Genomic DNA, 22631 nt, shown 5'->3' on the forward strand with positions numbered 1-22631 from the left:
AAGTTTTAAATATCTTGGGTCTATTATCCAAGGGAATGGAGAGATTGGTGATGACATCAGACATCGTATTGGTGCTGGGTGACTGAAATGGAGGCTCGCATCCGGGGGCTTGTGTGATAAAAAGGTTCCACCAAAACTTAAAGGCAAGTTCTATAGAGTGGTTGTTAGACCAACTATGTTGTATGAGACGGAGTGTTGGACAGTCAAGAAGTCGCACGTTCAAAAGATGAAAGTTGTGAAAATAAGGATTCTGCGATGGATGTGTGGGTATACTAGGAGAAATAGGATTAGGAATGACGATATTTGAGAAAAGCTGGGAGTGGCCTCGGTGGAAAATAACATACGGGAAGCGAGGCTGAGATGGTTCGGGCATGTGCAGAGAAACTGCACAGATGCCCCTATGCGGAGGTGTGAAATGTTGGCTATGGATGATTTCAGAAAAGGTAGAGGTAGGCTGAAGAAGTATTGGGGGGAAGTGATTAGACGAGATATGGCATAGATGCAGCTTACCGAGGGCATGACCTTAAATAGGAGGTTATGAAGGACACGGATTATGGTAGAAGGTTAGTAGGTAGGTACGTGTTGTCCACTTACTCTTTCACACTAGTAGTGGTAGTATTATTCTTGTAGTTTCTTATCCGTCGATTTCTGCTATTTGTTGTTTTTAGTTTGATTATCGTATTAATTCACGGTAGTTACGACTCCTTTTCATTCAGAAAGTTTTATCATGTTTTTAAAAAAAAAAAAAAAATTTTGCCATTGCTTGTGTACACTGATTTGAGTTGGCTGTCCTTGTGCCGAGAGTCTACCAAAAACAACCTCTCTATCTCCTAAGGTCAGAGTAAGGTCTGTGTACACTCTATCCTCCCCAAACCGCACTTTTGAGATTTCACTGGGTATGTTGTTGTTGTTGTTCTTTTGGATATAACACAAGAACTTTTAAAGAAATTATGTTATATAGAGCAGGATTTAGAATATACAGGGTATGGTGGTGGTGGAGCCAGTCATGTTTACAAAAAACTTTAATCTAGTACAAATCAAGCTAAAAGTGTGTTTGGTCTCATAATGTTCTCAAAGAATATTTCCAAAAATGTCAATTCTAAATTGTTCTTGAAACACATTTTACAACTCATTTCTTCCACACAAAAAGAGAAACAAAACGAAATCCAAATGCATTAAGACATGGAACATGAATTAAGCATGCACTTAATTTCTCAGTCGACATATACTCAAGGAGTCTGATCAAAGTCCAGCTCAATTTCGCACAACCCCATCAAGAAAGTTAAAGGAACCACATATAAAACCATTGTCTACAAATGTTTCCCAACAGAGAAAATTCTTAATAATAATAATACTAATACCAATACTAATAATAATAATAATAATTTAAAAGAACGAGAGAGATATATTTAATACTATCATCGACTTGGTAAGCAGTTAATAAATACCATATCTCCACTCAGGACTTAAATCTTACAAAGAAGTCGAACAAACTACCTTATTTCTTATCAAGCAAGAATGAAATTCTCACCTAGTAATATTTCTTTTCCTTTTTTTAATTCGTCAAATATCCCCATTTGGAAAGAGGTGAAATCTATAATCTACACACCACTGCTGGACATTAGCCTCAAGGGAAATGACTGGTCCTAAGACAGGATCCTTCTGATAGCACTAGCACTGATATTGTCTAAATAACAACTTATTCATTATGAATAGGCTTTGGAGCAACTTTATAAAAATGACTTACTTTATTTCAATACAAATAAGTTGACTAAAAGGATTAATTATCTTGCACATATAGCCTTTTGTTAAGTTGTTAACCAGCTTGTGTACCAATGTTTCAAGAGAACTACTACTGTCATACATACTATCGACAATAAAGAGAAACTCCAAAGCTCCTCATCAGGATGTTACATAACTCTCGTGATAATGCACTGTCGATGTCACGACCCAAATCTGACACCCAGGCCGTGACCGGGCACCTGACGAGCTTATACTCATAAGGCGAACCCTCTAAGCGAATCATGCGAAAATTAACAAATAAATGGATAATACGCAAAGTCTCATAATATAAAGAAAAGTGCGGAAGCGTAATACAAATACTGAGTCTTGCCCAAAAACCCCATAAAAATATCTAAGTCATGGAACTACTAGTCTGAATGTAAAAGTACGAGACGTAGCTCGGAATACTACTAAGTCATCTAAAGAAGAAGAGGCCGCCATGATCTAATGGTGGCTCACCTCTACTGAACTGGACTGAACAAAGCTGGAATGAATCAAATATCGGCTACCTGGTCACCGTTAACCACACCTGCACACATACAACATCACAAGTGTGAGTCTAAAAGACCCAAAGAAGATCATCGACACTCCGAGCTTACCCACTGGGGCAAGTCTTTGAAATCCCCGATAATGCATAGAAGCAATTACACAAGACAAGTATATCAAATATATACAAACACTGAAGCTAAAAAAGTCAAATCATGAAGCATAAACAAACAAAACATGAAATACTTAAATCTCAATCTATGCTCACGGACATAGTACGTATTTACCTATGTCTTACCCCGTTTCCGGAGAGGGCATTATTTACCCCCATCTTACCCGATCAAAATACAGCGTACATTGAATGCAATGTAAGCTCACTCAGGGACATAGTACGTATTTGTCTATGTCTTACCCCGTCTTCCGTGAGAGGGCATTATTTACCCCATCTTACCCGGTCACTTAAGATTCTAGCATCTATCTCTCACCGAACATCAACGGGACCTATGGAAGTGTGCCCCCCCTAAAGATCCGATAAGTGGAACATACATCCAATCAATACCACTTCTAGACTTTACATTTATATAAATAGTATCTATTTAAGCGAATTTACGCTGAAAGGACTCATACAATATTACTTTAGAAACTTGGAAATTATCCAATTTAGATCATGCTTGCCCACTCACACGAACTAAACGGTTTAAATGCATACATACAACACAAACCATATTCTTTTTATGAAAAGCAAGCAAACTAAGAGTTTAAGCCTCACTTGCCTCATAACCGGAACGCAGTCTCTCTCGAAATGCCAAATTCTCTTCGAACGATTTCCGATAGCCTCAATCTATTCAATATCATAAATAACGGGTCCAAGTTAATGGGTCAAATCTTATGTTCCTAATTCGTAAACTACCGGTTCAATGTCAATATTTTATACTAAATTTCATAATTCCATAGAATGATCAAACTGTATCTTAATAATACTTCTAATAACAAATTTCAAAATATGATATAGTCTCCAAATAGTCATAACCGTAATACATAAAGAAGGAAATAATTGAAATGAAAATTTGGCACTGAACACAGTGCACGAAAATTTCACAAATTCAACACTTTGAAAACCCACTTTCAATCTCCGCTATTTGGTCCCTCCAAGGTTTGCATAATAATTGCTTCTTATATTAAAATAATATTTAATGTTATTTCCCCCTAAGCCAAATGAATTCCGCAAAAGAAAAATTGTAATCGAGTAAAGGTATTGCCTCTTAATAAATACCATTTCAATCGCCAAGTCCTAAGAAACACAATCATGACTCCATAATTAATTTGTCTTTCAAAGATAGGTTATTGGCATTATTCAAGATGAATTACTTATGCTAGTTATTCTATTACGGTTCATCAAACATAACTAAGGAATGGAATTAAGTACAATACCGAATACAGCAAATGAAATTTCCACTCTTTCCAACTCACCACGCCACTTTGACAATTTCTCTCGTCCGAAACCAAGACAAAGTCCCAAAGTTATAATGCCTTGGTAGAAGAAAAAGGGAGTGGGCTTGCCCCATTTTTTTTCCCACTTAAGCATATTTTATCATTAATCAACTTCACCAATTTTGCACTCACACGTCTACATATTAACAATGGCAGCAAAAATGAAAGTGGACCACTCTTTTCCCACTTAAACATATTTTATCATAAATTACATTCACTAATTTGCACTCACACGTTTTCATATTAACATTGGCTGCAAAATGAAAGTGGCCCTGCCCCACTTCTTTTCCCACTTATTCACTTAACTGCCTTTTCATAAAATATATCCTATAAATTATGTATACAACTAAATATATCTACATATATATTATATGAATATATTTCATAATTATCTGCTTTGGTACAAGACCGCTAAAATTAAATAAACTATGAATAAGGAAATAATTTGAGACACTTGGAAAAATACTGAGCTGTTACAGTCGAGACATAGTATAATTAAGTAATTAAGAATATGTTCTATCTCTATTAGCTTAAGTTTTTAGATGAGATGGTCACACATTTCAACATAGTACAAAAGCAAGCAGAGATCATGGGTTCAAATACCGCCGCCGTCCCAAAAAAACTAAAAAATAAAATTATATATATATATATATATATATAATTTCACATCCTTGGCCAATAAAAAAAATCAAGCCAAGACGTGAGGGGACACGCCGAGATATAATATAATTAACTAATTAAAAGTGCGCTATCTCTAATAACTTAAGCTTTAAGAGGAGATGGTCATACACTTCGTAGGCGTTTGGACATGTGGTTTAAAACCATGGTTTGAAACCATGAGATAAAATCAGCGTTTGGACATGCATTTCATCTCATGGTTTCAAAAATTTTAAATATAAAACTTGACCCGTAAGTTTATATTTTATAAACAAAGACCCATAAGTTGGTAAATATTTTTAACAATTACTCCTACCATCCATTTACCAACCTCATTAACTTCCACCAACTTTTATTTATGTCTACCATGTGGGAGGATTATATTAAAGAGTAGTTACACATTATTATTCATGTTAAATTTTTTCGTTTTTATTGAACTAAAGTTTGATCGATTGACGTTGTATTTTTTAGAATGCCTTCTAGTAGTGTATTAATTTTGTTATAAACTATGACTTGCTCATTTAGTAAGATTGTATAAGAATTGAGAATGTTTTGATAGTTTTCATAACTTGTGGGATTTTTATGTCTGTAAGAGAAAATACAACTTAAGATATTCAAATTACATGTCCAAACATGATTTCAAATCATGATTTGAAATGATTTCAAACCATGTCCAAACGGCTCCTTACAACATGCACGAAAAGACAAAGCATAGTTAAGAGAGGTTTTGAACTTTGAGAAACTATGTAGTAAAGTCATTGAACTTTGCTACATATCAATAAAATCACTCAACTTTGACCTATTATCTCATAAAATCACTTAACTACATATGTCATCAAAAAATCTGACATGACAATATTAATTAATTATTTTGTGCCATGTAGACGTGGGCCCCACAATAAAATAAAATAAATTCATATCTTTATACTCACACCCACTCACCTACTCTTCATCCAAATTCACAATAAAATAAAATAAATCCATATCTTTAGATGGGCGAATTCATAATTTAAACATTGTAAATTATAAAATGAGAAAGTGAATTTTGAAATATATAAATCTGTATTTATTGGACTTGTTTTTTCACAAACATATAAATCAACGTTCAAAGCATTGAATTTTATCGAACTGCAAGTCCTTGATTAAATCCGACTGTGTCTATGAGTCAACATTTGTTATAATCAGCGGGGCTAATAACTCTTTGTTTTACATGAAAAAAACAACTTATTTTGATTAAATATGTTGCATGTATTCCCAATATTTCAAAGCCATATCGTCACTATTTTGCATCCTCTCCTCTTAGTTTTTGGCGGACTAGCTATGTGCAATTTTTAAGTTGTTCTTTTTTCTTTTCTTTTTTTAATTCTCTTTTCATGTTTATCGGTTTCACTATTAACGAATTTTATTGATGTTAAAATTAATGTAGATTAATTATGAAGCTCTCACCATCAAGACCTATATACATATTTGTTCAATTTTGTATTGACATTATGTCTTAGTTATACGGATGATTTGCTATACCATAAGATAGATTATTGTCGTGCCCTTACAAACTTCAAGCACTAAAATAGTTTAAAATTGTTTTAATTTCAACGAATCAGCTGTGATTAGTGCTCTTCTTTTTTGTTTCAAAATTGTTATGTGTCGCTTAAATAATTTAACATTTGAGTCAATGCTTTCATATGAAACTTTTGGAACCCACAAGAAGTTCTCCTTTTTCATAATCTTTTTTACACCATGCTGCACTTAATTAGACACTTGTCAAAACAAATAAAGTATCTTTTATTTGTGTGTGTGAGAGAGAGATCAAAGTGATGTTTTTCACTTATACTTCTCACAATATAAACTAAGTGAACTTTTTAACATTCTTAATTATCTGATGTGAAAAATTTACAGTTTATAGTAATTTTCTTTATACTTTTTCGTATACCTAATCTTAATTTCAATATTTTATAATATTCATTGTCTATTATTGTGGAAAAATGGGTTTTGGATGAAGGGTTGGTGAGTGGGTATGGGTATAAAGATATGGATTTATTTTATTTTATTATGGGGCCCACGTCTACATGGCACAAAATAATTAATTAATATTGCCATGTCAGATTTTTTAATGACATATGTAGTTGAGTGATTTTATGAGATAATAGGCTAAAATTGAGTGATTTTATTGATATGTAGCAAAATTCAATGACTTTACTACATAGTTTCTCAAAGTTCAATGACCTTTTGAGATATTTACCCTGTGTAGGTGCTATAGCAGCAGAATTTTGCAGTTGGATTGTCAATACCCTTTTATAGTTTGATCTATGATAAGAAATATTATTCCCTATCAGCAAGTGGACAGCTGCTTTCATCCAACTAGAAAATTTCTCGTTAGTAAATGACACCATGATAACTATGTGAACCAAGGATGAGTAAAAACTTTCTACCAGACACATCATTATGGTTATTACAAAATGCATTGGCAACACAAACCAAAGATGGCCCGCAAATTTAACCCCCATCCCTCTCCCATCGGTGGGAAATTTGAAATTTCACTAAAAGTGTTCAAGATTTAATATATATGTCCAAAAAGTGATTTTTGACCTACATACAAAATATAATTTTCCGACGAAGCATGTTTCATTGACCACACTTCAGTCTATGTGGTTTCAACTCTGTATTTGGTGATTACTGACCTATATACACAGTATAATGTGGATGTTAATTACTTTTGCTATATTTAAACTTCAGAGATGCTTAACTCTCTATTTGGTGGTCTTGTAGGGTAAACTAGAGTACATTCAGCATCAATGGAATATAGACTACCAGTTTGATAGTCACAATGTACTATATTGATGGCAGTCAAGAAAGTCCCAAAGTTAGGCTTCCAAAATTTACACAAGAACAGTCACTATGTACTTGGAAGGATAGATATTTATGAGGGCCAATACGAGTTAATTCGTCATGAGTCGACTACAGAATTTGTAATTTTCTTAGATAAGTGGCCAGGGGAAGAAAATTTAGCCACTTATTTCTAAACTACCAGGAAAACATTTCAAAGGTCAATAAAGAGTTACACACAAAGCGTACAACTACTTGATATCTATATATTATTAAAAAGAGGATAGTCTTAGGACAAAAGTTAGTTAATTAGTTATTTTAGTTACTGTTTTGAATTTGAATTAAAAATAATTGGGAAGTTATCAAGTGATAAAGTTAATATCTAAAATAAAAAAATAACAAAAGCAGTACAATTTGGTTCCACCAAATCGTAAGATAACGGTCCGAAACTTCCAAACGGTTAGGACTCTTTACCTTTTTTAAGGTTATCAGATTTTTGGACAAAGAGCAAATACAGTGCATTTGTATATTGGAAGTGTATAATGGAAATTACTTATTCTGAAACCTATTTTATTTTAAACTTATTTTAAATTTAAATTGGGAAGTTACTTCCCACTTTTCACATTCTCCACCAAAAGGTGAGTGCCAGTTTTAAAACTGCAACACAAAGTAGTGGAAGCAAATATGTACCAGTAGAAGTTATTCCCTCCGTTCATTTTATTTTCATTATCTGGAAACAAATCTTTGGCCTACTTTGTATGTATTAATTCCTTTTCTCTTTCTCTTCTCTCACGTTTCATTTTCTTCTCATTGTCAGTTTTAATTCTTTCTTGCTATCTTTTTTTATGTGGCTTTGGTTGGTGTAGTGGTTCGTACATGAAAGGATCTGCAATTGATTATTGTTTTCTAGCTAATGTTATTGATTTTGAAGCCTTTGCAAAGAAGATAGCAAGTAAATTATGGCATCTGTACAATTTTCTTTTCATAGTTTACTGTTTTTTCTACATTCATGGGTATATCATTTTGGTATTAGGTGAATTGGGTAACCAAATATATTCTCCGATGTACACAAGATATTTGATTATATGCCTAGAAGATTTGGATAATGTGTTTTTACTCTTCTCTTCGACGATGCTCTACAATATAGATTCTCTACTTTGACTCGATGTGCTAATGTTTCTCTTTATCCCTCTTTACACCGCACTAAGCTATACGGAGGTATTTTTTTAAATTCAACACCATTTTTATTTATGCCCCGAAGATTTATTTATTTTCCCGTAAGTTTTTTTTTTTTTTTAATTTCTTTTCCTTACTAATCTTGAAAATCTCCTTTCTTCGTGGTTAGAGATCAAACTGTGCTCTTTGTTTATGTATTTAGAAGATTCGGTTTACCAACGTCTGCATTTATCAGTGCTATGATTGCTTTACAGATGAACTAACGCAGTCTTTGCCCTCCCTTCTTCTGTGGTAAATGATGATTTTTTTTTATAGTCAGATGGTTTTAACAGACTTCTGCTCTTATTGTGCTTTATTATGGAAATCACAAGTTTGGTCGTTACCGACTCTGATGGATAAAGCATGAAGTAAACACCGAAAAGGGTCGTGAAAATAAGAAAATTTTGAAAATAAAACATACTGGATAAAAGAATCATTGTTACTTTTAAGCTGGCAGCTTGAGTTAGTTTGGGATGTATATCTTTCTTGGGGATAAAGTATTTTTTTAACTATTATGTTATGTTGGTCATGTGTCGTGGTTAGTTTAGAACCATGGGAATTTTGATTTTATATTTTCCCATTGGCCCCCGAGCTTTTGATTTTCTTAATCTTAAGATTTGGGGCTAGATCACCTAGCTTACAAAAGGAGGTAAGCTCTACGTAAAGAAGTGCATATTGCTAGATTCTTATTTTTAAGTCTTAAAAAGAATTGAATGAAGTCTGGTACTGTTGATTTGTGCTGCAATACTCTGTAGACTGATAAAGAATGATTTAGTTTTGATGTTCTGCCACATCTCTTTATATCAGTTGCCTCTATATTTATTTATCATTTGGAGATAATCAGTCTCAATCAAAACACCACCTTTATTATAATAAAAAGTCATCAGATGTATAGCGATTCTATTAGAATGTGTGAATAATAACTCTAAAATGGTGTCATGTTCATGTCTTCTAGGTAGAGAAATGATATGAAACAAATTAATATATCTCGGCAAGCGAGGAATTGAGTGAGTTGTTGTCATTTGTTGCCAAATATTGCAAAGACTATCATTCTTCATGCCGGGTTGCCACACTTATATGGACTCGCAAATATGTTGTTCTACTTCTTATTTTTACTTTTACTATTTCATTTGTCTTTATAATGTTTTCTAAGTTCAAATAAAAGTAAATATTTGATCTAATAATTTAGAAAGAGGAGAATAGAGATTTTAATGCATTTTATTCATAAAAGGGTTCCTTTTTTCAATTCTGACATTGGCTCTTCAAGTCTTACTATTAAAAGAGAGAACAAGGTAAGACAAGTGAATATATTTGGTCTTATGATAAATGAAAAGAATCGACAGTGAAATTCATTGTAAATAGTGTATTTCTGAAACATAGATCAACCTGTGATTATGTGAATGCATTTGAAGTACTATATATTTTAATGAGACATTTTCCTGAGTTTTCTTCATAGTAGTATTTGATTTGTGTAATGTGACCACAATATTAATGAAGATGAAAGGTTCGGATTGTCAACAACTAAGGTTTGCTTAATTCTACTTCAGGTTCTTGGTCAAAAGTTTGGTTTTAACACTCATACATGGGAAAATTTTGAATGCTACATGTCTTTTTTATTTTATTTCTCTTAGTTGGTGCACTCTTCGCTACTTTTTCGTGTCTAAGTTGTGATACGTTTTTTTACATAATGATGGCGGGGACAAAAAATTTGCAAGGTCATTAATTGCTTTGTACTGAGTGTTTGTTAATTTCAACTACATATGTTTTAAGAAAGGATGTCGTTCAAAGAAATGTTGTGTCATTCTAACAACTTATGTATCTCCTCTTTCCATAAAGAAGAAATCAAATTCGCAAAGTTTAAACCTTGCAATGTAAGCTCCTTGGAACAAAATATCTAAATTACGCAACAATTACAAAGTCTGAGGACAATTAAATACTTACTCTAAAACCTCAACAAGGAACACGTGCAAGCATTTGCTATGTGAAGTTGTTGCTCCAATAAATGCACCATTACTGAAAGTACTTGCTCAAACATATGCAACTAAAACATATGTCTACTCACTGTAAAGCTACGAATTTTATCTCATCTATGATGGTGTCTATGAGAGATAAAGGTAAAAAAAAGTTTTTGAAGGAAAACCCAGCAACACTGAAGATTTAATTTGATAGCAACTATTCACTTACCTTTGGTGCAAATTGAATTAGATTTTGTAAATGAAGAGAAATTCCTATTGCAGGTTATAGAACCACTAGGTAGATAGATACGGATCCCTTATTTTGGTTTCTTTTTTTTTGGGAGATAATTTGGATGCATAATCTTTCTGCTATTCTGTTTATAAGACAATTTCCATTTCAAAAAAAATAAATGAAAGTTGATGGTTACGAGTGTTGGATTTTCTACTGAGATTGTTCCTATATTTTCGGTTCTACAAATATGTAGACTTGAGGTAATAAGGGGCATTGATACATTTATATTCCTTAAATGAAAATATCTTCTCTATATTTGTATACAAGTTGCAGAAGTATGTATCACAACTCTGATATCTTGCTCCTCATTATGTATCACAACTCCGGTATCTTGCTCCTCATTCTCTTTTACAACCTAATTTATATCACCCTAGCCACCTATCTAAATAGTAGGAAACATACACAGAGTGGAACACCTCAGTTTTTGCGCACTTTTACTATAAGTTCTTTTGATTACACTCATCGCTTTTCGGAGGTTATTTTCCTTTTTTAGGTACTTTTGTCCGATGCTATAACTTTGCAATCGTTCTTCTTGACTTTCAAAATTTAGGTGCAAAGTTGCAGCTTGCTTATTTCTGCTGATGAAACACTTCACAAATGCTTTGCTGCAAAATAGCCTACTTAAAACAAATGATCTCTTTGGGTTTTGACCAAGCTTTTCGCTTCACATAGCACATTTTCTTTCTAGAACTTCATTATTTGTTGTTTTTAATTGTTCTTTCCTTATGTTTCCTTCCGGTATTTTAAAAGATCCTCAAGAGTAATTTAAGAAAGGAAAATAACAAAGCAAAGCCACGAAAAGAAAATGATTTTGTTGTAAATGTAATGTTGGCTCTAGAGTGCAAAAGACTGTATATTGTTGGAAGAAATAGTCAGTAATGAAATAGTAGTTGTTACATATACCAAAGGAAAATGTTATCTGTAACAAGATTGATCCAAGAAAATGAGAATATAAAATCTGCAATATACATCTGTTTCTATCATGTCTCTTCCCCCTTTTTTTCTTTTTCTTTGAAATGATCCGCGCATCGCGCGGGTACATATACTAGTATAGATGTATATAACAACAGATGGCAATTTACAAAGCTAAAGGTTATGCACAGTAGAGAAAGGATGCAAAACCATACCTGTGAGCTTTACAGCTTTGCAATTCTTCCATGATGGCAGTTGAAATTGTGAGCATTGACTATTGAGATTAAAATTATGATATTTCGACCACTCGATTAAAGAAAAAAAAAAAAGATGTTGGGGTGAGAGAGGCTCGAACTCTCGACCTCAGGATCACTCAGAAGCTATGAGACCTACGCGCTAGCCAACTGCGCCACCACCCCATGTTGTTTAACGTAGTTACTAAATATTATTTGTATATGTAATGGGATGTGTATCTTTTTTAATGGAAAGAGAAATTTGCCCTACATGTGTTTTACACCGTACAGGTAGCTTTTACTAGCATTTATGTTGTAAATCGGCTTTATTTATTGGATATAATCGAAAGAATTTCAATATTCTCTACCATATAAAATTAGGTTTACACCCGTGATTTGCTTGGGGTTTATTTGACAGGACACAATAAAAATTGAGTGTAAAACAATGGACAAGGTTTAAATATGCCTTTAAAGTATTCAAAAGTGAGCAAATATGCCCTTCATTAATAGTTTTAGCTCATATGTGCTCTTATTATTCATTAGTTGATCCAAATATGCCCGTAATTTAATTAAAGCGTCTAATATAACCTAATTTAGCTAATTAATAAGCGAAAAAGGGTCGAATATGTGCCCTTAAAGTATGCGAAACTGAGCAGTATGCAAAATTGAGCAAATATTCAAATATTATTGTCCATTCAAGTAACAACTTTTTAGAGTTTTTAATTAACTTGGGGATATCAGAAACCACATAATTTTTTTTTTTTTTGGTAAATAAATGAAGTTTCATTACCAAATTTAGATAGACAGTACAAATCATGACAGCTGAGTAATGGACAATGGTCCCAGAACTTCAGCCCAGCTACAGCAACTCCTCATAGCACTAATACCAAAACAAATACAAAGGCACTACACATTCTCAATGCAACCAACCTATACATGCACGTCTATGTAGGATAAAAGTTGAATTTGGCCAGCCATTGCGCAACCTTCAGCTTCATATTTCCACGGCAGTGGATTTCTTGAATAATTTGCTTCACTAGTCTATCAATGGGCTGTTGTGTACTTTGAAATATTCTTGAAACCACATAATTAACTCGGAACAAAATATTAGTTGACAAAAATATCCTCCAACAATGAACGAAAGTTCTAAAAAATATACTTGCCCATATAAGTTTGAGTTCGATAATTATTCGGGTCACACGACATAAAGAAAAACTTGATTTTCGTGAATTTATTTTCCAGCTTTAAAAAATATGTACTAATTTTATATTTGATTAAAATCTATTAATATTTTATTTATATTATGTGCTAGATGATCTTCTACGCTTCCATCCCTCCCTTGTTGGATTTTCACTTTAAGGCTGGATGCTAAAGTTGAAACAAAAGGGTGGCTTACAAATAGAAGATGTACTCGTTTCTTGTAACTTTATTATTAGATCTGCAAATTCAAGATCATATCTTTCTTTTTATCTTTTTGATCAACTTGAGGGGAGAGGAGACTGTGGAGAAAGGGTTAGGGATGGGTCCTTTTAATCCAATTACTTTAGGGGGGTTGTGGGGGGGGGGGGATGTAGGGCTAATCATTTGGCAGGAGGGATAAGTTATTATAAATGAGATAACTTATTCCACCTTTTATATGGTATTAATTATCCCACCTATTATTTCATGTAAATGGGATTGGATGGGATAATCCCAAAAGAGTTATCCCACCAACCAACCATATGATAATTCCAATTTCATAAGACTAATAATCTCATTCCATCCTATCCCTCCTACCAAATGACCCCCATTCCTTTACATACACGATTTCTTGTACTTTGGAAACTGCAAGTCCCCCAACTACTACTGCCTAAACTAATTCTCAATACTTAAAACGTGCATTTTGACTCTTCTTTACCATGACTACCAGTGACATAACGTCTCTAGCTTATATATAAATATAAAGCCAACAGCTAAGCAACTTACGAATAGTACTAACAGACGGGTCATGTCCCAATTAACCCATTAGACGCTGTCAGTTTAAATTCGATAAAGAACTTGCATGCATAACCACATAAAATTAGCCAATATCCTTTAATTATACGCATTCATCTTAATAAATCATAAAACCTCATACGTTTTCTACTTCAAGTTGATGAGTATAATTAAAGTGTATTACATATTTTATATGATTTAACTTAAATACTTAATAGAAGAATAAAAATACACAAATGTTTTTTCAAAATTTGAACAGAAAGTGTCTAGTTGAAACACTTTATTAGGAGTTGAAGTATTCAATGGGAGCAGGACTTAAGAGCCTGTTGGGAAGAGGACTTAGAGCCTGTTTGGATTGGCTTATTTTAGGTGCTTTTAAGTCAGAATAGCTTTTAAGCACTTTTGTAGTGTTTGGGTAAAACAGAAAAGTATTTTTAAGCCAAAATAGCAAAAATAAGCTTAAAGTCATAAGCTAGAATTCCTAATTTATGGCTTTTTGCTTATAAGTAAAAAGTCATAAGCTCATCCAACCAGACTCTTGATTCGAATATCTAAATGGAATATCGGGATAAGTTTCAAAAACTAACTATGTATTATATAGCTCAGAACCCATAAATTAAATTTTTTAACTCCATTACTGGATAGCACATCTACACTTCCAATCAAGATCCATATCTACATTGGAAAAAGGGTATATCTTCTGCTAATTCCTGTTTCCAGAGAGTATGCATACCGGGCCATAAGGTAACACCATATATATTCTGCAGCCTCCAAAAAATGATACGGTTGTATCACACTATCAGTCATTTCAAGTAAAGAGTACTCTGTAAAAAGAATACTAGTCCAGTCCTAGCACGTTTTCCGTGTGTAAACTAAGTAGATTAATTACTCCCAGGGGTCGTTTAGTAAACAGTATAAGGTGAGATATCTCAACACTAATTTTGGAATTAATTTTATATCATGTTTAATAGAAGATATAAATTTATCCTATGATTAATTTATACGTTATACCAAACAGAGTATAAAATAAAGTCCAAATTTAATGATAAGATATCTCACCTTATCCCAATAATCTTGGGATTATTTTATCCCATCTTCCAGATAAGATAAATTAGTCCTAGAATTATAATCTCAAAATATTTTGTCCAGGCACCAAACGATCCCTTATTTGGAACCATAAAAGCACAATAAGAAGCGAGTAATTAGGAGTATCTAGTGGTGGCAATTCGCAACTGAACAATTTGAGCTGAATTTAATTGTATTAAAATAGATTGAACCGATAAATGAACGATTTGTTTTTCTCCAAAATTTACTTGGGCTGAGTTAAGATGGCATAAATAATAGATCATATGTCTCATCCGATAAACTTAACCCTATTTTCATTCTATTTTCATTCTTTCTTTTTGAAGAGACTTATAAATATTCTCAATCAAATCGAAAATACATATTCAATTTTCTCACTGCAATTTCTCAAACTATAGTAATATAAAAACTCCCAATCTCAACTGATTTCTTTTTCCTTATTATTTCGTGCCAAACTTATATGTAATGTTCTAAAAATTAAACTTCTTAAAGATACTACTCTAAAATTAATTATTACAATACCAAAAGTAAAATGGAAACACTACATAACAAAACAAACCTACAAAAAGAAAAGAACAAGTAGTCGTAAAAGAATGCAACTTACCCTTTTTAAATTTGTTCTTTCCAAATAAGGGAAAAATAAAATACTATAAAATCTATTTTCATTTCTGTATTAGTACAGGACCACAAAAATTCTTTTTGAACCAACTCAGCCTTGAGATGGTTGGCAACAAATATTCTGAAAAGAAAGATGACACGTGATTTCAGAAATCTTGGCTAGTTTCCTAATGAAATTAACAAAAAAAGAAAGATGACACGTGATTTCAGAAATCTTGGCTAGTTTCCTAATGAAATTAAGGAAAGAAAAGAAAAAGAATCTGGAAACCAAGAAAAACAAGCACAAGGCCACGTTAAAGAAAAGACTTAAAATTTGCCTAAACCTAGACAAAAAAACAAAACTAGCCCAAACTGACCCGTCGTCTATGGAGCACTACCCTAAGTGGGAAAAAGTGTAGCAGTATAAGGCAAGTTCATTTAAAATATTTAACAAGGTTCAAAAGTGATACTATATATATATATAGACACACACATATAGATGTTACCTGAAGATGACGCAAATTCATGGGAGTGCAATGAGATTAGGTGTGTGAGAAGAGGTAGACTCAAGATTTTGAAGTTTGAGTTTTTATAGCAGACATCAAGTTAATGTACACTAATTGGGTTCACAATTTAATATTTATACTTATTTAGTAAATTTTCCGACACAAATACAAAGTTTGAACAAAGACTAGAAGGTACACGTGAACTCATAGGTCAAAGTCTAGATTCGCCCCTCCGAGGGGTTCCTATGTATTAAAAATGTGCACTTATGTGTCCGACTATCCTGCTAGTTATATTCCATATTTGACTGGGAAAATTAACATCTTAGTAACATATAAGAGTAGTACTGACAAATCCCCAAAATTAACATTTACATTAAGATCCATCTATATGATCAGCAATATTATATTATTGTATGATCATATCTTCTGCTAATTCTTGTTTCCGGAGGCAGTATGGCCTAAGGAGCCATAAATAGGGGGCACTGGGAAACCATAAGGTGACACCATAGTCAGCCTGCAAAAGATACACAATCATAATGTGTAAGTGGGAGTATATTTTACAACTAATCATGATTAAAAACATTTTAAAAGATGAGAAAAACTTGTGGCTAAAGAAAATTTTGTTTTTGTTTTGACTACTAATGGTGTCATATAGAATGGTATGGAGGGAAAAGTAATATAGTCCCAAACACAATCTTACCTTTGGGTAGGCTGGGGTTTGGGGGGGGTGGTGTGCGGATAGCGAGTTATAAGGCATATGTTTGTTTCTTTTTTTTAAACGATTCTCTCCATAGACATTGTCTAGCGGCATTTTTATAGTAATATTAAAACTACTCAATAGCTAGACTTTATCTTACGAATCCTTATGAGATAATGAATTTCTACTAATTAACAAGCGTGCAAAAATGAAGAAATAGAGAAAACTGAATATTCTGTGATCATCACGAAATTTATATTACATTCTAGGATGATTTCTTATAGTTAGGCATATCCACAAGAATGAAGGTGTTTTACTTAATTTTCTACTCTCAGAAAGTGATGCCTTATTTAATTTGAGATTCAACTTATACCAACTGACAATGAAAATATTATTATACTATCAGTCTACTAGTGCTTGCTTTTAAATAATTTGAGATTGAAAAAAGAAAATCAGCACTGTGATGATAAATTACTTCACCGTATCGCTCGCTCAAATCATGTGAGCGGTAAGGTGTTTTCCTCGTAATGAAAGCATAGCACCAACCTATCTTGTATGGTTGTACTCTCTTCGTTCACTTTTATTTGTCTATTATATTAAAAAATATTTTTTATTTGTAATTGTCTGCTTTAACATATCAAGAGAAAGACAATAATATTAGCATATCAAGAGAAAGACAAACTTTTTTTTTTCTTGTTTCACTTTTAATATTAATTACTCATTTCTAAGTCTATTAAAGACTATACACCAATTAATGTGGGTATTATGATAAAATATTTACTGCATTTATGAGTATTTGAAGTTAGAAGTTGTGTTTGAATATACATTTAACTTTAAAAAAATAAAAACTTTATGAGTGAAAAAAAAAATCACTTTCATGGTTAAAATCCTTTTTAAATTTGAAATTCATCTTAAAAAAAAAAAATTCAGAAAATCATTTGACCAAACGTTATTTTGAAATTTCAAAATGGATCACAGGCAGGGCCGGCTCAAGGCCAAGGCCACTAAGGCAATGGCCTTGGGCCCCCAAATTTTTGGGGCCCCATTTTTTATCATGTTTTATTGCTAATTTGTTTAAAAAATTATTGTGACTTATAATATTTTTATATGTAGTTTCTAAATATGTAAATTGTATTTCAAAAAACTTAAAGATTGTATGTCCGAATTCCAAATACAAATAATAAAATTTCACTCCTAAAATTCAAATTGTGTCACAAAACTTGAGATAGAGGGAGTAAACAATTTTTATTAAAAAAAAAAAAAGGAAGAATTTTTTTTGGTGACGTGATTGATTAGCTATATTGTTGTCACTTGAATATTTTTTAGAATAAATTGATTTGAAAAAATTGTTAATAACTTTGTATTGTTCTTGACGATTATAAAATATTAATTAATGACTTCGCATCTAAAAAAAAACTTTAAAATAGACTTTAAATAAACATATATATCACAATTTTTTCTTTTAATAAAAATAGGGTCTCTCTTTGAAGTTTGGCCTTAGGCCCCTAATCTTGTTGAGACGGCCCTGATCACAGGGAGTATTAATATTGTTTTTGTTAGGGGTGTACAAAGTAAACCAACAAATCGCACCAAACCGATAAACCGAGTCAAATCAAGAAAAAAATTCGACTAGTGGATTGGTTTGATTTGGTTTGGTGTTGAAAAAAAAAAAATACGACCATAATTGGTTTGGTTTGGTTTGGTTTTAACTAAAAAAGTCAAACCGAACCAAACCAACCCGACATTACATGTATTCAATTTTTAAAATATTTTATACATAAAAATATTTATTTGTAATATAATTTATAAATGTTTCTTAAATTTTTTCGTAGTTTTTATCTATTATCATATTATTCAAGCTTGAACTTAAAATTTTGAATGTCAATAAGTTTTATACCCTATGGATGTTAGAAACTCAAATAAAGTCCAAACCAAAACCAACTCAACACTAATGCTAACAAAAGAAATTCAATTTACCACTAGGAAAGACAATAATATTGGATATCTATTCTTTAATTTTGCATAATTGATTTATAGAGTGAAAATACATAACTTAAGTTTTTTTTGTCATGTAATTAATACTTATTTTAGCATGACTTTGTATTTTTAGATTATGGTCATTTTCTTTATGGCTTGTTAATTAACAATATTTATTTTAACCGATTTTATTAGCTTTTGTTGAATATTTTAATACAATGTCATCACTGTTTCACCTTTTGAGTTATTTTCTTAAGAAACGCTTTAATTATATAGTTGTATCTTACTAGGATTAAAAAAATATTTGAAGTAAAAGTTATATGTTTTGTATCAAGACTATTCTGAAAAAAAACCCGAAAAACCTGAGAAAACCGAATAACCCGAGAAAATCCGAGGTTGAAAAACGTGAATTTTATTGGTTTGGTTTGATGTACAATTTAAAAACCCAATGCAATTAGTTTAGTTTGCTGTTTAAAATATCCGAACCAACTCTGTCCATGTATACCCCTAGTTATCGTTTTTGTTGAGCTGATATATACATGGAAAATTCTAAAGCTGCTAGAAGTAACATAAATGAAAACCAACCTCTTTTTTCGCTGCTCCAAGAATCTAAGTAAGGAGTTTCTCCTAGCCAATGGTAGATCTACATGCAATAAACCAACACAGTATTCTTCCATTTAAGAAAAAGTTTGAACATGATAAAAACATTCATCAAATTCTTTCTAAAAAGAAAAGGAAGAAAAAAGGTGTTTACCTCCACTAAATGTTTCCACAAACAATTGTTTTCTTGGAGAAAACGCATCCATAATTTTTGACCTTTCTGCAAACCTTAGAATACCTTCCGCCTACAAAACAAATTCAGCTAGTGTTTGGACGCAGATTTGGTTGAAATTTTTTTAAAAAAAAAAAAAAAAAAAAAAAATTGGAGATGAGATGAAAAATAGTTTTTGGAAGTTGAAATAGTGTTTGGAAGTATGTTTTAGTCAAAAAGAAGTAGAAGTTTTTGCGGGCAAAACTTAAAAAACTTGAAATAGAAAATCACTTTTTTCCAATAATTTTTGGACCCGTTTGGCCCAAAGAATTATTCATTTTTTTTTCGATTTTTTTCCACTTTATTTGAACATCAGCGTTTGGTCATGAAAATTATAAATACAACTTAAAGAGTTTAAAAAACACCTAGAATCTTATTTTCACTTTTTTCACTTTTAGTACAGTCAAATAACTAAATATTCTTTGCAAAAACTATAACCAAACACAACTCAATCTTCAACTCCAACTTCAAAAATTCCAACTAAAGTGAAAAATATTTGGTTTCTATGGCTAAACGCCTATTAATCTAAACCACTTTTAAGACTTCAAAAATTGCCAGAAAACCTATTTATAACCCAACAATGTTTTCTAAATATTTTTGGTAAAAAGTGAAAAAAAAAAAAAAAAAACTTATGGCCATACGGAAGCAAAGAATCACAATCATACCACTACAAGAAAGTATAGAAATCGCAACAAAAATTTTTATATTTGGCAACAAAATTTTTTATATTTGGCAACTTAATTTTATTGTTGGCAAATGATTTTTTCGTTGCCAAAGAATTTAATTTTGTTGTCATAGTATTGATTATTGTTGCAAAAAGTACTTTTGGCAACAAAAAAAAAAAGTTGTTGCACACTTTTGCAATAACGAAATTTAAAAAAAAGTTTATGCAATAAAATATATTTTTTTGTTGCCAAAAATACTTTTTGCAATAATAATTAATTTATGACAACAAAAAAAAAAATTGTTGCCAAATATAATTACTTGTAGTGCACATTTAACCAATTCAAAAGTAAAAGGAAACAATGCCGGAGAGGCATTTGATTGACAAAAAACCTCGTCACTGGAGACATCGAAAAACGCAACCGTTGCGTCGTAGAAAATGGTCAGAGGTGCATTTTCCGTGCTACAACAAAGCCTAATAAAATCAATATAAAGATCAATCAATGTGACGTATTTTTAATGTCTAAAGCATCCAAATCTATGCAGGCGTAGGTGATAAAATGCCATATTGAAATTACCTCGAAATAGGACTAAAAAGGGGCAATTGAGGGTTCAAAACTTCAGGATCAGTCTTTGGAATCACACTTTGAATATCTGCGACAATTTTTTTTTTTGAGGAAAAACACAAGTTCAATGGAATGGAGAAAAAAACAAGTTAATACAGTAGTAGAAAGAAGTGTAATATGCACTAGTACTACTTGACTCCGTTACATGGATCTTCCATATGTAGTAATTGATATACTCCCCGGCCCTATCCTAATTTATATGGTAGTGTTCAGATTTCTCGAATCACATTCTTTACTTTGATTATGCATTCAGAGACATACAATCTTTACATATTTATAAGCTACACAAAAAGTATTGTAAGTCACACGAATTAACAATTTAAAATTGAAATTCAAACTATGTTTATTTAAATGGAGAGAGTACTTTGTATTGAGATATACCTATACTTATGCAGTTATATTTGCACACATATAGTTGAACATATAGGCATATACGAATTTATGTAAAATATACTAAACGGAGAGAAAAGTAAAACCTCCAAAGGCTATTCCACTTTCAAGTTTAGCATGATGAGTAGACTCTTTCTCCATGCTAAAGAAATCAAGTTCCACTGCTGATCTCGTCATTGTTGGATTATTGATGAGATTGGATGAGGTTTTATATGGTGAATATGATCCATGCAGTGCAGTGCACGAGTAAAATGAGACTATGACCCTGATGGATAAAACTTAAAAGCAGGAATTTCTAGTTATGAGTATTACGACCCGCACCCCTTGTGCGGGTCGCGTGGGGTCAATTATTTTTTCTTATAAGTATAATTTCAATAATATACAATACAACATAAAATATCATATTTACGTAGCTATATTTTTAATTTACATCTGCATACCCTTTTTTTTTTTTTTGCAACAGTGTTTGTGCACGTGATATATAACATTGTAAAATATTATTCACTTATTATAGACAATGTATCAACCTTGTATAAAAATTTATAATAATGTATAAAGGGTCATTCGGGTAATATTAGAAACATGACCTATTTTGAATAAATATTTTTTTCAAAATAGACATAGAGTGTTGTTTTCCTTTTAATTTCCTCTCTGTAAAAATCATGCACGCCTGGTATTACGCGATCTAAATTATATAATTCTTCCATTAATTCCCAATAGTGGCTCAGATGAATGCCGCATAGGCTGTTGAAAATTTTAGATGGCATAGATTTATTTTTTTCTTTATATTTTCACAAATAATTACAAAAACATATTTATCAACATATATAGTACTGAGAAGAGTTGAAAGTTTGGCATTTATTTCAATCGCACGGCATTTATTTCAACCGCACATACTCCGTCCATTCCAATTTCAATCAGAAGCATGATAAGATCCTATGAACTTTTCACCTACCACCTGAATGATCTTACTCTCGTGGAAACCTTAGTATGACTGTATCAAGGTGGTTCACCTTATGTGACGATCTATAACCCAATAACAGTAATCCAGGAGCTATCGGCATGATTCATCTTAAGTAGGAATTATAATCCATTAACAATTATCTAAGGCTATTGATACAGTTCATATTACGTACGGTACTATAATCTCATAACGGTCACCTGAAAGCTATCGACATGACATTTATAATCTATTAACAATACTTTAGAAGTCAGCCATTAATTGATGTGTTAAGCAGAATACTCTAACCCTGTAACGGTAACTTCGAAACTCAATCTTAAGAGTGGAACAACTTATTGAAATGTCGATTCATTCATACATGACATAGCTCTTATTCGACTTGTGAGACCGATAACATGGAATTAACTTACTTTCACAATCCTTAGACCTTAAAGCTGATACATAAGAACACAATAAACGGGAAGTCGCGCCGTAGTGGCGAAAAAAGAAATATCTTTACA

At 32.0% G+C, this 22631-nt stretch overlaps 1 protein-coding gene and 1 non-coding gene across 2 annotated transcripts; both read right to left on the bottom strand.

The window, feature by feature from the left end:
• Positions 1-11947: 11947 nt before the first annotated feature.
• On the bottom strand, positions 11948-12032 carry TRNAM-CAU (transfer RNA methionine (anticodon CAU)). The gene is given in 2 exon segments: positions 11948-11983; positions 11995-12032. It is a non-coding gene; the product is annotated as a tRNA-Met (tRNA).
• A 4099-nt stretch (positions 12033-16131) lies between these two features.
• Positions 16132-21411, bottom strand: LOC132035127 (protein TIFY 9-like). The gene is made up of 6 exons (XM_059425433.1): positions 21257-21411; positions 20733-20808; positions 20548-20629; positions 19435-19525; positions 19266-19323; positions 16132-16520 (listed from the first exon to the last, which is right to left on the bottom strand). Exons 1-6 carry the CDS (start codon positions 21345-21347, stop codon positions 16436-16438), a joined length of 483 nt encoding a protein of 160 aa, XP_059281416.1. The 5' UTR covers positions 21348-21411; the 3' UTR covers positions 16132-16435.
• Positions 21412-22631: the final 1220 nt, after the last annotated feature.

The sequence above is a fragment of the Lycium ferocissimum genome, chromosome 10 (genome assembly GCF_029784015.1).
Source record: "Lycium ferocissimum isolate CSIRO_LF1 chromosome 10, AGI_CSIRO_Lferr_CH_V1, whole genome shotgun sequence".
Classification (NCBI taxonomy): Eukaryota; Viridiplantae; Streptophyta; class Magnoliopsida; order Solanales; family Solanaceae; genus Lycium; species Lycium ferocissimum.